The sequence below is a fragment of the Enhydra lutris genome, unplaced genomic scaffold (genome assembly GCF_002288905.1).
Source record: "Enhydra lutris kenyoni isolate GAN:26980312 unplaced genomic scaffold, ASM228890v2 scaffoldscaffold34, whole genome shotgun sequence".
NCBI lineage: Eukaryota > Metazoa > Chordata > Mammalia > Carnivora > Mustelidae > Enhydra > Enhydra lutris.
This window is the reverse complement of record NW_019154118.1, coordinates 6341860-6359179: the sequence shown is the minus strand read 5'-3', so window position 1 is coordinate 6359179 and position 17320 is coordinate 6341860. Positions and strand designations below refer to the sequence as shown.

Sequence of the window (17320 nt, the reverse complement as noted above, 5' to 3'; positions counted from 1 at the left end):
GCAGCAGCAGCCCTACCCCAAGTGGGGCTGGGAGACGGCGCCATGGTTGTCTGCCCACGCTGGGCCGATGGCAGCTGCAGTGATGACTTCCTCCGGGCTTTGTGTCCTCTCACTCCAGGGAGTCTCCGGTGGACTGCAGTGTCAGCAAATGCGGCAAGGTGGTTGGTGGAAATGAGTCCAACGCCATGAACTACAACAGCTACATGGACGAGAAGAACGGCCCCCCTCCTCCCAACATGACCACCAATGAGAGGAGGGTCATCGTCCCCGCAGGTACTTTGCGAACCAGGCTGCTGGCTGGCATCTGTGTCCTCGGTTTTCCGGGCTAGAAGTTGGAGGGCATGCTTGTCCCGTGGGCCTGGTCCCTAGGCAGTCCCCTCTTCCCAATGGACATGCCTACTTGGGAAAAAGCTGCTTTTCTCAGTTCCTTCCAACTGTCCTCCCTGAGACTATCCCACGTGTCACCAGCACCTTCAGATGGGTCACAGCGCGCAGACTGTCCCCCAGGGCCTGGTACCACAGGATGAGGCCTGCAAGGGAGGGCAGAGGCAAGGCCGTCAGAATCCAAAAGGAGTCCTGCGAACTCCCGACGGCCCCGCCCTCGCCTTGAAGGAGAAGGGGCGGCTACCGGGGTCTGTCATGTCCATCAGGCATGGACTTCCTGGCGTCCGCAGGGTCCCACCTTTCCAAAATGACGGCCAGCTCTTTCAGTTTCAAAATAGAAATAACTATATTTAACAAACAGAGCATCTTAATGTGTGCAGCAAGTTAGGTCATTGTGTAAAAATAGCCCATTTTTCCTAGGTATTGGAGCTGTTGGTTACAGAAAATAAAAATCCTTGTTCAAGCCTTCAGTCCCCTGGCCGGACGTTCCACCTCTGCTGGACCAGCAAGCTCTGGAGCCCGGTCAGAAAGGGGGTTTGAAAACTGCAACATATAGACTGGCTGCCAGGTGGAAGGAGCAAGAATGTCCAAATCTTAAGCAAAGTGAATTACAGGGCAGGGATTACAACTAATCTTACCAAAATAACATGACCAAAAAGGCAAAACCCTTTCCATTTGGAAAAGTGTAAATGCAGTTTTGTCTGAGAGCAAAGGACTGGCTAGCTCTCTGAGGTAACGCGAAGGAATTTGCTTGTTGGCCTGGAAGGCATGGTTTTGTAATGCACCTCTCCTCCCGATGCCCTTTTGTATTTATGTCTCACCAGCTCTGAGGAATATGGCCACATCCCTGCGTTCTGGGCCAAATTCAAGATGGCGGGTGGTGCGAGGTGTGATTGCCCATGAGGCCAGAGAAGCTGGGCTAGCGGGGACTCTTCCTACAGTGCCATGTAGTACTTGAAAATTGTTCACAAAGGATTTTGAGTTTCCTTCTTCCACAAGCATGTGGCTTCACAGGAAAAGGAAGGAAAGAAAGAAAGGAAGAAAAGGAAGGAAAGGGAGGAAAAGGAAGAATAGCGCCCATGCTCTGAGCACTTGGCAGGTGTCAGGCACCATGTGAACTGCTTTCTCTACATTCCATTACTTCTGTCATTTAATGTTTGGTCTCCTCCCTCCTTCAGGACAGCAGGAAAGTTTAGCTCAGGTGCGTTGGGAAGGTCCAAGAAAACCATGTTTCTCCCTTCTAATGAAGAAGCAGGCGATAAAGCAGTAGTAAACCGACATGGTGGGAACCTCCCTGTTCTTCCCTAAGCGAAGTCCAGCCTCACCAGGCCTTTGCTCCTCGGGCATCAAACTGCCCTGTTTCCCCAAACAGTGGCCAACATGGGAAGGCAATCTTGAGCACCGAAGACAGGGGATCAGAGATTGTCTCTGAACCAAATGTCGATAACCATCTCATTTCCGCAGTCACTTCTGGGAAGTCACTTCTGGAAGTGACTGGCAAACGTGGTCAGATTGCTTGACTGACCCTTCAACTCTGAATTGCTATCAAAATACTTTCAGAAGGCATATCAAAATGTCAGTCCTCGATGGACCCAGGTAACCACAGTAGTAATTGTACTACTAGTGTAGATTCATATCAGAGGGTTTTCAAAGCATTTCTTGTAATGAATTCACTAGCTATGGATTTACTTCATTATTTTACCTCTGGTGGGATCTTTAAACATTATCCTCAGACATTTTGGATTCCCCCAGGCCAGCCTCCTGGACATGGGGGAAAGTCTCATTGGGGTGAGTCCACAAATCAAGGCAATAAAACATTTGAGGAGCAACTGATTGAATTTATGGTGGGATTTTAGGACAAGTATAAACAAGGGCCCTGGTTAATCACCAGTTTCAGGTGCAGATGGGAAGAAACTAGGACTAAATCATCCAGGAAATACATTTGGAAGAGTTTAGCATGATCTAGAGTGGAAGATTTATAATTCATTGTGCTGTAAAGGGAGAGAAATAATATTGTGATAGAGCCCAAAGCAAGAGAAGAAATAATAAAATAAATTAAATATATGGTGTAAAATTGAATTTGAGGCCTCAAATACTAAAAGTGAGGATTTAGGAGAAGCAAAGAAGAGTGGATGAAATGAAATGCTGTGGAACCCAAGCCCTACCTGTGCCACTTTTCCTTAGAATTCTGAAATGGTGCAAAGTATTTCCATTTTCCAATGGTCTGTGCCTAATTGTTTCTGGAGAGTAAAAGAGGAAAGCAAACCAAGAAATTTGAGAGAGAGAGAGATATGCATATAGACTTATACAATGAACCTATAGGAGGAGCTCTGTTATTTGGCCTAATTAAGGCAGATCATGAAAAAGCAAGAGGAGGGGCTTTGGCTGGGGGTGGGGGAGGGGATCCACCCCCTCCACTAAGCGAAATCCTAGGAAGACTTAAGTTTGAGCTGGGTACTTAACCTTTCAGAACTCGTTTTTTTTTTTTAATCACAAAATGAAAATAAAAGCCATTTTGCTGGATTTTCTGGATACGTGAAAAATGGGACATGTGGGGTAGCCGCACACAGGAGGCACCCCATATCTGGGGTGAAGATAGTAGGCCCCCCAAATCGGGTCACAGCAGCCTGTGACCCGTAAGTCCAAATTCTACTCTTGCCTCTCTGGCCAGCTCCTCAACCTCCAGCACCAATATGGAAGCCACTGTCACACCTGGGGGAAGACTAGGCACTTTGCAAAGCAGACTCAACCCTTGCCACCCAGATACTCAGATAGAAAACCAAGGAGGAGTGGAGAGCCTATGGTAACCGAGGGCAATCAGCAGAAGCTCTGAAGAAAAGTGGTGGGGAATTCACATGTGGTGTGAGGAAGGCAACAGAACCTTGCTTCCTCCCATGGTCACTCCTAATCATTCACACCTGGCCCCCATTTTTGCCAAGAACCTTCACAGACTCTTAGAATGGGAGGGTAAGGAAGAGGAGAAGCTAACTTTCCTTGTTACCAAGGAAACACGCTAATAAAGCAGGCCCAGTAGGAGCCCCGGGGCTGACAGCTGACCTACAATGTCTAGTCTCCTCCCCTCCTCCAGGAAGCCTTCCATGACTCTCCAAGTTCACACTGTTTCCCTCCACCCATGATTCTTTCAACTCCCACCACAAAATCTATTGCTTAAGTAGACAGTTTCCCACCTAAATGTTTCACATGGACAGATCTTTTGCGTGGCCAAGAGCCAGGTAGTTTTGTTGTCTGATGGGCATTTCTTTTTTTATGATGGGCATACCTGAGGTGTTTATTGGATTTGCCAATAATTGGTTGCCAGGAAAAGAAATAACTTCCAGCCTGTGATAAGTGATAAGATACAAGTACTTTACCCGCTGTGGAATTTGCTGGAACTCATCACCAGCACTCAAAGTATTACCCACCCCCCTGACACACACACACCTAGCCAAAAAGGAGCTGTGAGGGTTCTAGCTGAAGATGACCTCAATCATTACATTATTCCTGTCCACTCAAAGGATGAAGGCCTGAAAGGTTTTCTCTCTCCAATACCTTTTCTCAACCTTGGGGACATCAATACCATAAAAATGTTTTGGGAATGATCTGGTAGAGATTTCAGCATAGCTGTCTCCACAAGGAGAAAACCCAGGTTGGATTTCTGTTAAAGGCTCACACCACTGGGTTTTCCAACTGTACAGATGGAATCGCAGCAAAAGTGTGTACATATGTGTTCTTTTCCGTAGCCATCTCAGAGATCCGTGTTTTTCCGTGAAATCATTCATGTTCTTAAGATACAGATGGTTTCCCTTTCCAGAGACTTTGGCCCCTGGGTCCTTGGGACTGTGTGTACTTTCATTTTGATGCCACCATTGCTCAGGCAAAGGTTTTAATTGTCCTCCAAAAGCTATAAAGAGAATGTTCTGTTGGGATGCCTGGGGAGACATCTAACAACCTCCCCCGAGGGCTAAGTGGTTCAGCCAGTGCCAGATGTGGAGAGCCAGATGGGAGTTCTAGGAGGGAACCATCTGGGAGGGAACCCACTTTCCCAGTGGGGGATACAGGGGGAGAGGGAGCCGGAGAGGGGTGCAGGCGGAAGGAGGAGGGTGAAGAGAGGGAGGGGCGGGAATAGGGAGGGTCTACTCAGCCTTGGTGAAGGGAAGGGGGTCTTCGCCGGCCCAGACCTTGCTAACAGGTCATCTCCCCTGCAGACCCCACGCTGTGGACTCAGGAGCACGTGCGGCAGTGGCTGGAGTGGGCAATAAAGGAGTATGGCTTGATGGAGATCGACACGTCCTTTTTCCAAAACATGGATGGCAAGGAACTGTGTAAAATGAACAAGGAGGACTTCCTCCGAGCCACCTCCCTCTACAACACCGAAGTGCTGCTGTCACATCTCAGTTATCTCAGGGAAAGTAAGTGTCCTGTCTCTGTCTGGGCGGGGTGGAGTCCCAAGTCCCATGGCTGGCGGAACTCTGCAAGGCCCGCCCTTAAATGAAGACTGACTTCCCGTGCAGCCAATCCAGGACCAGGAAACTGGTCTGTCTCCGCCCTCCCTGCCCCTCGGCTGGGCAGCATGCTGCAGGAGCAGGAGCCCCAGGTCAGCGCCTGTGAAGTTGCCAAAGTCACCTTGGTTCTTACAGACCCTTCAAGGGGACTGACCCAGTCCTGCAGTGTCAAGGGAAGCACAGTAAGGAATGGAGAAAAACTAGGGAGCTGTGACCCAGTGGGGTCTGCCAGAGTATAGTCACACTGTTTCCATGAGAACCCCTTTCCAGAAACTGCCTTGTCCTGTAATTATAAATAGATGGATATCCTGGCTGGGATTTTCCTGCACAATGATTTAAATTCCTCCAGTAAACTCCAGATCCATGGATTTAGGATTTAAGGTTTTGAAAATTTACACATTAACTTCCTCTTATCCTTAGGGTCACTCTGGCAGACCCGAACCCAACCTTTGCCGGCTGCTAGCTACGCACCCTTGCTAGCCAAACTGGGAGCACAAGAGAGGCTCTGGGTGCACAAGGGTCTCTGGGACCCTTTCTCCTGGCACAGCAAGAAAGAAAAGAGCTTCGGAAAAGATTTTATGAAAGAAAGCATGTCTTCACTCAAAACATGTATCCAGTATGAGATTTCTCAGGCATCAAGCTCCCATCAATTTCATACGAATTTCATTTGGTCTTAAACCTACACGGAGATAGGAACAGAATTTTTTCAGGCATGCTAATAATCTTCGCCCTAACGCTTCCCCAGAAAGCCAGGCCCAGTAGTCTATCAATGACCCCAAGTATTGAAGGATTTGTCTGTGGCCAGAAAAGATGGTACCGAGATCAGGGAGCTGAAAACAGATGTGGGTGGGCTCTGTCTAGAAGGGAGCTTTGTAACAGCCTGGAGCAGAGAGGGACTGGCAACCTCAGGGTACAGTGTCTGCTTCCCTTAGCCCAGGCTGCCTGGCATCTTGGAGGAGTTAAGCTTTGGAGTGAAGGAGCTTGATGATTTTCAAGCCCTTTTGAAGCTGAGATCTTTGGATACTGCCTACAGGTGTCTGCTGCTTTCCTGGTCTCCCGGGCTCTGGGTTCATTAGTTCTTTGTTTGCTCCCCGTCATTTGGTGGGTCTTCACACTCACCCTCCCTGTAATCTTCTGCCTCCTTCTACAACAGTGCACGACATGGGAGCAACACACGCTGGCTTTAAAATTTAAAATTTTTCAAAATGCCTTTGGAAGTTTCCACCGGTGCCTCCGGGCTCTCTGGTCACCTCTGAGGCGTCTGGTAACCAGTGAGAGAGTGTGGGTGATGCCGTATATGTTAACAGCAGACCAGTTACCTCATGTCTGAGTCTTGCTGCAACATGAGGTCAGCCCAAGAAACAACAAGTTCGGAAAAGGGGGCGATTCTCTACCCAGTTTTTCCTGAGCTTTGGAGACTTAACGTTTTCTAATGATCTGTGTTTCTCAGCTTTCAAGCGCTTATGGAATTTTTTAAAGAAGTTTCTTTGCACAGATCTGCCATGATGCTAGCCTGGCACAGCAGGGGGTGGGAGTGAGCGACAGAAGCGGGACTGAGAAGCAGAGACCCGCAAAGCAAGAACGCTCATGAAGCCTACCTTTCTGCTTCTCCGGGCATCAGAAGGCAGTGCTCCAGGAATCACTGGACCCTTTACTTCCTTTGTGGGAGAAGAGAGGGACAGCAGCAACAGGGACAGCACATCCCAACACTCTAAGGGACCAGTAATTTGGGGTTCCATGTCAGATAGCTTTGTTGGGAAGATGTTTGAGCACATTCTGACTTGACGGGGGCGGGGGGGAGAAGCCCATTCAGGCCATGTGACTCCCCAGGCCTGCTTTCTGGCAGGTCCATTAACCATCCAAGTCCCCACTAAGATTTCCTACTACAGAGGAGCCCAAGCCACAGACCCTGAAGCCAGACCAGCACCTGCCCCAAAGGCCTAGTCATTTGATAAGCGGGGGAGGGGGGGGCGCTGGTAACCATGACGGAGGGGCACAGGTAAATAGGGGGTAAAGGGGCAAAGGAGTGAGCAGGTCATGAAGTAGTGGAGGTCAGAGGCTTGGTATTTTGGGGTACAGGTAACAGGGTAAGAAAGGGTGTACGTTGCTGCAGCTTTCCTTCTTTCTTTTAAAAAATATTTGTAGATATTGAGGAAGATGCCCCCAAGCAATAAAAGTAAGAAGTTTCTAGAAAGGAGCTTATTAGTGGAGCAATTTCCAGGCTGGAGAGGAGATGGAACAAAGTATATATTTGATACAATGTTGAACGAAACAGTTAAATAGAAAGTGGTCGGGCTGATAGAAGTTTGCCTGAGGAGGCAAAAATTAAAATCCTCGAAGGTTCGAGAAGAAACATGCCCCAGCATAATATTGTAATAGTCTAAAGGCCTTTTGAGGAATTTAGACTTAAAATGATCCACTTTCATGGGGAAAAAAAAATGGGAGTCATGCTTCTTTTCAACTGGTGTCTAGCTTCACGTGGTAGCCTCTGGGACCCTATGTTGGGCAAAGTCTGGCCAGCTGAGACCCCTGCGAGGAGGCTGTGTGCCTGGGGACCAGCTGCTCTCAGGACTGGAACTCCCTGCCTTCGAACACTTTATTGTTTTTGGAGACTTACTTCCAACAGATGTTTTGTGCCGAAGCAGGGAGTCCTGTGCTTTGGGGACAGAGGCTAGGGGAGCTGAGTTGAGGCAGGGGCACGGGGTGCTCATTCCTTGTGCTTTGTCATCTATCCTTATGCGGAGGAGGGGGTTGGGGTTCAAACGTGTCCACTCGGGCAAGCAGTGAGAGGAAAAGAGCTCAGCTCCTCGGCACAGCTTGGGGCGGGGGGGCGGGGGAACGGTGGGGCTAGGGAGAGTCAACAGAAGAACATGGGAAGCCTCTTGCCACTCCAAAGTACCTGGTCTTTCTGGTCTTCAATAGAAAAAGGAAACCTCATAGGATAAGAAGCTTGGGCATCTAATTCACACTCTCACCAAGGGTGCTTGAGTTTTGATTGGGCTTGTCTGGGAGGCGAGCTCTACCTTTAAATGTTAAATAGCAAACTTACATTTTAAAATGTTATTTTTCAGGGTGGCGAAGAGATAGCAATGCCCCAGGTGCCCCCTGTGCCCTGTCTGATGGCCTGACATGCTAGGATTTTTCTGGCCTCCTTGGAGGGGCTTATTCTCCCTACCTTGGCTTTTCAGCTGTCCCAGAGAGAATGGCCATCCCCTACACCTCCTCTGTAACTTCACCCATGCTGGGAACGGGAGGAGGATGGTGAGGTGGGGTCCGGGGAGGATGCCTGTAGTACTTGGGATGATTCTGGAGTCTCCTAGGGACACCAGGGCTCAGGTGTGCATCTCCCCAGGTGCCTTTCACTGCATGTGGGCAGGACGCCCCCTTGTGGACACCACGTGGACAACTGTCTCTAAACCCCATTTTAAAGCCAAAGCAACTGAGGTCTGGAGGGCTTCAGAAATTGGTGCAGCCAGCGGAGGGCATCCTGGTAGCTAAGACCCAGGCCTCCTAAATCCCATTCTGCATCAGGGCCCACAGCCTCATGATCAGAAGTGAGAGGTCCCAAGAGAGACAGTGAGCCAAGCTCCCTTCTCTCCCCTGGGGCTTTTCTGTGGAGGGCCAGGCCACTTTCCCCACAGCATTTTCTGTTTTCATTTGTACCAAGAGATAAATGCTTTCCGAAACTTCCCCACGGCCTCCTGGAATGAGGCAGATTAAAGCCAAGCCTATCACCACACTAACCCTGTCCTTCTCTCTTCCCGGCGCCGCCTCACACCCTGGACCTGACCAGCGGCCGGGCCTGTATCTCTGTTGGGCACACCCCGATTGGCAGGGGCCGTATTTACCGTCGGAGGGCTGAGGGAAGTGAGATTGGGCTGTCACAAGGCACGGTGGGACCGGACCCCAGAGGAAGTGACAGCCGTCCGGATTGGCAGTTCAGGCTCAGGGCCCCTGGGGTGGGGGGGAGTTTGGGGTTTCTGGGAGCCCAGAAGGTCCTGGGCTTGGGTGGCCAGAGGAAGGAGAAGGAAAAGGAGTCTTTTTTCCTTTTACAAAAAGTTGTGCTCCGTAGGTGTTTCAGAGTCTGACGCGTGAAAAAGGCTAAGACACTGTGTTTTTTAAATTGTGGTGGCACTGGAGGAAGAAATATATTGTGTGACAGGGAGACTGCAGAAAGGTATCTATCTTGATTCCCATTTTTAATTTCAACTTAATGGAAAACACATTTCGCGCTCTGTGGCATTCCCCCCAGCAGCCTCTGAGGGCTGGGCAAAGGTGATGGGTCCGGGTAATTAAGCTGGTGAAGTATTATCCCTTCCAGGCCAGGGTCTGACCGGTAAAAGAAAACAGATTCAGGCACAACAAAAGGCCAGATTTCTCCTGGACTCTGTAGTCAGTGCAGCCTGTGGTTGGAACATAGAGCCTTAGTTCCCTGCTCCCTCCCACCCTGCCCTGCCCTGCCCTGCAGCCCAGAGACGGGAGAGCCACAGTCAGCTGGCCGTTGGGCGGGAGACAAAGGCTTTGTCCCCGGAGGCGGGTGGCCAGACCCTTGTCTCCCTGCTCCAGGTGTCCCAGATGAAGAGCTGGTTGGGCTGGGGGACTGGAATGCTGAAGAAAGCCACATTGTTGGGGCTCTACCTCACACCTGCAACGCTTCACTCTGCTCATTTCCATCTTCTTTCAGTTCCCTAATATAATAATATAATATCCAGTGACGGATGGACTCCAAAATGGAAAATTATTTTTTCCTTATGCTTTCAGTTTTGAGGGGGAGCACTCCATTCTCAGGGACCTCTTTTTGGGGCCCCGAATTAGCAGATATATATATATATATATATATATATATATATATATATATATATATGGATATGCCTGTGTGCATGCATTAATAACAGTAAATAAGCAAATACATGCGCATTTTAATGAAAGTCTGCAGAGTTAAGCAAGAATCGTAAATGCATAACCCAAGAAACTATCACAAAGGGAATCCACTCACTTGTATGAGCACCCCAGGTCAAGGTCAAGGAAGAGATCAGAAGCCCCCAGGTATCCTTTCTCTGTCACCTCTCCTCCTTCCTCCCCAGAGGAAACCAACACCGAGGTGAGTTTCATGTTTCTTAGATATAGCCTGAGGGCAGCAGGGTCTGTTGGATGGAGAATAGTTTTGTAAATAGACCGGAATAGAAATCCTGTTCCTGGGCTTTCTGGCTATGTGACCCTGAGCAAATTACCTGACTTCTCCGAAGGCTGATGTTCTCATCTATAAGAGGAGACCCTTGTGATCCCGGCTTCACAGGGCTTGCGTAAGGATTAAGTGAGAGAATAGTTATAAAGTGTCTGGTGCTTCCTGCCTGCAGGAGCATTGGCGTCCCTCCGCCCATCACAGACTGTTCGCTGGGACAGGATGGTGTCAGGAAAGATTAGGAGCTCACGTTAGCCCCACAGAGAAAGAGCCTGAAAGCAGGAGGAAAAAAAATCCAAAGCCACTGAGCGGGAGACCAGGCTCCAGGAAGGACCTCTTCACATCAGAACAAGTTCCTGTAAGAAAAGCGTGTGTGCTGGGGCCCCTGGGTGGCTCAGTGGGTTAAGCCTCTGCCTAGGCTCAGGTCATGGTCTCAGGGTCCTGGGATCAAGCCCCGCATCGGGCTCTCTGCTCAGCGGGGAGCCTGCTTCCCTCTCTCTCTCTCTCTGCCTGCCTCTCTGCCTACTTGTGATCTCTCCCTCTGTGAAATAAATAAATAAAATCTTAAAAAAAAAAAAGAAAAGGAAAGCCTGTGTGCTGTGCCATCCTCTGTAGGCTAAAGAACTTGTCAAATAAAAATCAGAGCAGAGAAGGGGATGTTGGTCCCTTGGGAAGGAGGCCAGATGCCCTTAACCAGCCCCTCCTTCCAGGAGTGAAACTTGAACCAAGAACGGTCTTCAGGGCAAAATCCTTTTCCTAGGTTACCATGAAATATGTATTTCATGCAAGCTTTGCAGGGGTCAAACGACCCTTTCTCTTGGCTTTCTGGGAGTTTCCTGTGGAATTCATATGTGCCCAAAGAAGAACTTTCAGCGAGGGGAAAATTTAATAAATGTGGTTTATCTAAGCTTCGTGCTCTCAGCTAAATCTGCAGTAATGACTCAGGCAGTTTGCTCTTCTGAGACCATCATTTTTCTTTATTTGCTCCAGCCGTGAGGTTTCAGCCTGAGGGAGAGAATGTCGGGGACAGACAGGCAGACATTCTTGGTCTTACTCCTGAGACTTTTTTTTTTCTATTCTCTTGGAACGTTTGGTTCTCTTTCTTAACCTCCTTCTAGTCATGAAGGATTATTTCTTATTGCAGCAGAACCCATTCATAAGTCCAGGTCCAGAGGACACGATGAACGTTCAGTCAGCCCTTTTATGAAGGGTTTATTGTATGTCATTGTGGTGTCTGTGGGAGAAGGGATGTAAAAATAGTAATGATAACAGCTAGCATTGACTGAACACTCACTAGCGACCAAGAACTTTTTTGAGCTCTTGACACATATTATTTTATTCAATCCTCGCAACAACCGTGTTAAGTGGATGTTATTATTAGCCCGTTTTATATATAAGGAGCCCGTGGCTTAGCGAGATTAGGTAAATCGATGGAGGTCACAAAGCTAGTAAGTGGTAAGAGGCAGGTCCAACTTTGACTCTCATTTGCATAACAACTATAATGAAATGAGGTCCTCTCAGCCTAGCTGTGTCCTTTTTATTTTATTTTATTTTTGAAGATTTTATTTATTTGTCAGAGAGAGAAGCAGGAGAGCTACAGGCAGAGCAGGTAGAGGGAGAAGCAGGCTCCCCACCAAGCAAGGAGCTCAACGTGGGACTCGATCCAAGGACCCCAGGATCATGACCCAAGCCCAAGGTAGAGGCCTAACCAACTGAGTCACCCAGGCATCTGGGTCCTTGATATTTTGAGAATGGACTAACCAAATGCATCTGGCTCTTGGGATAGTCCATGTGCGTGACTGTCTTATTTATGTTTTGGGGATTTTTTTGTTTTTTGTTTTTAGATTTTATCTATTTGAGAGAGAGAGAGGGAGAGCTCATAGGAGCAGGGGGGAGGGGTGGAGGAATAGGGAGAAGCAGGCTCCCCGCTGAGCAGGGAGCCTGATACGGGGCCGATCCCAGGACCCTGGGACCATGACCTGAGCCAAAGACAGATGCTTCACAGACTGAGATACCCAGATGCCCGTGACTGTCTCGTTTCTAAAGCAGTATGCATGTGTCCACACTTTGGCGTACCGTGGTCTCAGTATCACCTCCATTCCTCCTCTTTTTTGTTTGGAGCCCTTTCCGGGGTCAGCAGTGGTAGTCGCCCAAGCCAGAAGCTAGGCAGTTGAGGGATTCTTACAAAATTCTCTCCCCCATTGTCTCGCCTGGAAGGAACACGTTTTCTCTGAGGCACACAACCAAACGCCCACAGCTGGGTGAGGCGGCAGCTCCGCGCCGGCATCCCTGCCATGACTGGAGACTAAAAATAGGAGCGTCTGACAGCCCATCCCCTGTCCTCAGTCCTGGCACCCAAAGCCACTCGTCTGCACAGAGAAGGGAAAATTTTCAAAGACTTCCCCAGCCTCAAACACCTCTGGCAGGCTTATCGTGTCCTCTGTAAAAGCATATTCCAGCCCCGGTTTTTGAAAGCTCTGCAGAGTTTCCCCCACGAGAATCTCAGGGAGAATTGCAAAAATGCCTCCATTTTGTAACACGAAATTCCTGAATTCTTTTGAAATTAAGGAACCAGCTTAATTTTAGGGGCAAGGGGGAGTTTTTATATGCAGCAGACAAAAAAAAAAAAAAAAAAAAAAAAAAAAAAAAAAAAACAACTATCATCCCTGAAAATTCCCAGACTAGGGCCTGGTGTGAGTAGTTATGCATTCAAGTTTAATTTTAAGAGACTGGGTAGGGTAGCAGCCCTCTGGGATGACAGAAAATTCCACGTACCATGCCTCACGTTCAGCTGTATTCTCTTAGACATTCGCAGGGGAAGGCAAGAGTGGCTGCTGGAACTCCCGTCACCACTCCCCGCTTCCCAACGGCCGGCACACTCCCCTCCACTGTCAACGAGTAATATCCAAGCACTTCACCCCACCAGCGAAAGGACCTGTCCATAAACCCACAGGATATCCTAGCAGGCAGGAATCTCGCAGCTTCTCCTCCAGGGTGTGGTAAAACTACAAACTGCAGGCCAAATCTGCCCAAATCTGGCCAACTCTGGCGCATGGACAAAACAAAACAAAAACAAAAAAGAATGTGCAACAGAGACTGTATTTAACCCGCAAAGCCTAAAATATTTACTATCTGGTCTTTATAAGAAAAGCTTGCCAACTCCAGCTATAGTTTAACTCCTTTAGCTTTCTGCTGAAGAAATCAAACTCTAGACCTGCCCACAGTCACACAGCGAGAATCTCTGCCCTGTGCTCCTGCAACGACATGGCATGGACACCCGAGAACTCTTTGGAGTCATAAACATGGCTCCTGGGGAGGGCTGTGCGAGTCCTGCCCGGAAGTGTTCTGTCCTAACTTACTCTGATGGGAACTCCAGGAATCCAGTACATTTCCCCCAAAACAGATTCCAGTAACTCTCTCAAGGAGCCATCTGTCCCTCTTCCCTAGCCCTTATCCATTCCCCTCTCCGATCCCTTCTCATCCCACCTTCTACTCTTGATCTCAGAAGAACGTCTTGTTACAACCATCTTCTGCTTTGCCTTGCAGGTTCACTGTTGGCCTATAACACAACCTCCCACACAGACCAGTCCTCACGACTTAGTGTCAAAGAAGGTGAGTCAGTTCTTTCGTGGATTTTCTTCAGAACCAGGCTTGGCACCATTCCATGCTGTTAAGTCTCGTGTGGGCAGCCCCAAATCTGTGCACTGTTAACCTTAAAAATAGAACTGATGGTTATTTTACCAGAAAAAAAAAAAAATTGGGTTTATTTGGGAATAGCAAAGAATAGGAATTCTGGATAAACAAGTTATGGCAAAACCCTAGGTAAGCCCAGCAGACAAAGGAGAGAAGCGTTATTTTATGGAGAAAGTGGAGGAAGTTGGGAGGAGACATTTTGAATGGAAGTCCATTGGAGAAAGTAAGAGCTCTGGATAATGACTGTCTCATTGGCTGGGATGCAGGGGTAGCGGATTTCTTACAGGAGGGATGCAAGGTACATCTTTCCCTGTTGGGGCCTGTAATTGATGATTCTTTCCTGCTGGAGATTCTTCTGCTGTGGTAGGTCATTGACTCATCTGTGGAAGTCTGTAATTGACCGTTCTTCCTGCAACTGACATGTGAGTGGTAGGGCCCCCCACCCAGGTTCCCCTTTCTGGCCTCCCAACTCATTTTACTGAGGTTTCTCTTTGCTCATTTTCAAGTACCAAATCTCTTGTTTTTTTCTAGCATACAAGGCAAGAAGCCAAAGAGCTGCAAAAATAGGGTGAAGTTTTAAAATATCTCATAATAATATCAAAGATAGGACTTCAAATTGTGACACCATGGAATAAAAAAGGGGTTCCTCTCAGAGCACCGCTCCCTTTCAGAGCGAGAAGTCAGGGCTTTCCTCTGTTGAAGATAATGAAATGAAGATTTTTTTTTTTAAGGATTCTTGCAATGCCACATTTTAAGGGGTATTCCCCCCCCTCACAAATTTTAGCAATGCCAATTCATTTTTAAAGTGGTGATTTGGGGATTTGGTCTAGTTGGTTTGGTTTGCTTGAGAGGGACAGAAAACAACTTCAACAAATGATTTTCTGCTAGTGAGGATTTGATTATAATGGCATTTCTCAGCATCTTATTTATGGAACATTGTGGGGATTTCCTGCTCCAGATATTGTGTTAGAGTCCAGACATTTAAAGAAGTGAATAAATAATATGGTACCTGGTTTAAGGGAGGAAAAGATGTTACGTGAAAAAAAGTCTGCCCAAGACAAAAAAATATATGTGTGTGTTTGTGTGTGTGTGTGTGTGTGTGTGTGTATACACACAAATATATATATTTTTTAAATATATATATCTCCATGGAGAAGGGGCATTTTGAGTGGAGGCTTAAAGAATGAACCGGAGTACAGCAGGCGTGCGATTTTCCTTCCTTCGCTTCCTTTACTACTTCACCACTTTTTCTTTAATGTCCATCTGCTCTCATAGAGAATGAATGGGGGCAGAAGTTCTCCATACAGGTCCCCTGGGGTAGAACACAGCATAACCTTTTGGAGAAACTTAAAGCTCTTCTAAGGGAAGAGGCTTAGAGACCATTTGATTGAGAATGTTCATGGGTTATGGCCACACTGTGATCACATAGGACTTTGTGTTCGCTGTTAGCAATTTCTAATCAAATGATGACCAGAAAATGTGGGGGAAGGAATGTATGACACAGTGAATCTGCTTTTAAACTTTTGTGGTTTCCTTTGCTTCCTCTTGCCCGCCCTCTGTCCATCCCAGGGTCAGTCCTTTTTATGTTACCATTTTCCTTTCCAAATCAGATTTTTTGGATTTTGCCATGAAAAACTAAAGTTGTATTGACTCATTCTATAGTCCGAGCCTCATTTTACTTGCTGACCTGTTTAACGTCATGTTGCAGACGTCTACTATGGAGGGAAGGTATTATAGTGACAGATATTAGACTGGAGGTCCAGGCACATTTGGGTTCATTTGGGGAAATCGCTTCATGCCCTAAATCTTTGTTTCCTGTCGAATAAAAGGACTAAACTAAATCAGGAGGAGTCAAGCCCTGACTCCTGGGCTCTTGGCTTCTAAAGAGAGGTCCTAGAGCCATAGCTGAGAGCTCTGCCTTCATTCAGGGCCCCTCAGTTTGGATCTGGTGTACTTAAGTTCATTTCATTTGCAGACAGGCCTCCAGTTCTTGGAAGGAAGGGGGCGAAAGGAAAGGAAGGACTGGAGGAAGGGAAGGGGAGGAAAGGAGAAGGAAGGGGGATCCTTCAAAGTTCCTTTAGTTCTACAAGCTAACGCCTGCTGGCAACCAGTGAGGCTCTGGGACAGAGCCAATGAGAGAATATCTGGTATTGGGCTTAAAATACAGATTTTCAATTAGAAGCAGGACTGAATTGAGCTGCGTTGATAAGCAGCTCATTACTCCTCCAGGGGTCTGAAGCTTTCAGCCTCTCACTTGCACGTACCACACTCCCTTCACTTCCCTTGGCCCTTTTGTGTACCGGCGGCTGAGCGTTTGTAATGCCACCGGGCTTATTCAGGCTGATTGCAGGAATAGCTCGCTCTTGCTGGGCAAGCACCCTCAGAAATAAATGAACTGTAGTATCCAGGCAAACGCACACTGCCAGGACCTCATTCAGGTGGTGCCGGGCATTTATCTCCCAACATCAGCTCTGGCCTCTAGAGACCATTAAGTCTGTGCTTTGCAGGTGCATCTTTTGTCCCCAGTAAAGCTTTCCACTCGAGCTGTCTTGCTTCTGTGTTGCCTCCCTGCCTCGTGAGGTGGTCCGAATCTGTCTGAAAGGCCTATCAACCACAAAACAAAGTGCATTAGCAAGACAAAGCTAACCAGGCTTCTCTCCATCCCTTTCACTCTGCTCCCCAGATCCCCCCTCTCTCTCCCTCTCTCTCTCTCTCTTTCTCTCTCACATGTGCATGCTTTTTCTCTAATAGCGATCTTCATGACTTAAAATATGAAATGGAAAAATAATGAGAAAACCCACTTTAACCTTGGCTCCGTCTTGTTTGAATAAGACACACGCATAGCCCCCAAACAAACCCAGGGGACAGGAGCCCCAGAGCTCTGGGTGTATGTGTGTGTTTGTGTGTTGTGTGTTTGTGTGTGCATCACAAAAGGCAGGTGCTGGCATCAAGCACAAAGGAAAGAAGTTGAGGAGATGATGTCTCTTAGTGCTTCTTCAATTCACTTATGAAATTAGAATGCCTTTCGGCTTTAAAATGGCATAATCATCCTTTCAGCTTGTCTCTTGAAAATGATTGCCTTCTCAAAGGGTTATTTGTGCCCAGGAAGTAAGATTTGATTTTAGAAATTAATTTATAACAGTCTATAAGCCCCTTTAAATCAAGTATTCAATAGTCACACATTGGCCCCAGTTAAAACAGTGGTGCTCTCTTGACCTTTACTTATCAAGGCTAATTAATGCACTTTAAAAAGTACAGTAGGATAGAAGCAACGGTTATCCATTTATAACAGGAGCCACAGCTGTGGTCTAGATAGGATTTTGTAATACCAGAGACCCTTTCACGTGCTCTGTCTCTTCTTCTGACCTGGCAGAGTCCCTGAGAGGTGGCTAAGACCCTCTCCAGTTTGCAGATAAAGTGAGATTCAGCAATATTAAGCCGTTCACTGAAGAGCACACAGCTAACAGTGTGGCAAAGACTCAAACCCAGGTTGTAGGGTTTCAAATTTCCTGGCTTCCGATGGTCTCCCTGACACCTACAGCTCAACCCTTTTTGCTGG

The 17320-nt window shown here is 47.7% G+C and overlaps 1 protein-coding gene across 1 annotated transcript in view; it reads left to right on the top strand.

The window, feature by feature from the left end:
- The window catches only part of LOC111153687 (Fli-1 proto-oncogene, ETS transcription factor), a 115693-nt gene that overhangs the window by 71880 nt on the left and 26493 nt on the right, over positions 1-17320 (top strand). Inside the window, exons 3-5 of the mRNA XM_022512839.1 lie at positions 119-273; positions 4590-4793; positions 13615-13680. Of these exons, the coding sequence (XP_022368547.1) occupies positions 119-273; positions 4590-4793; positions 13615-13680 (425 nt within the window). The remainder of the gene's footprint in view (positions 1-118; positions 274-4589; positions 4794-13614; positions 13681-17320) is intronic.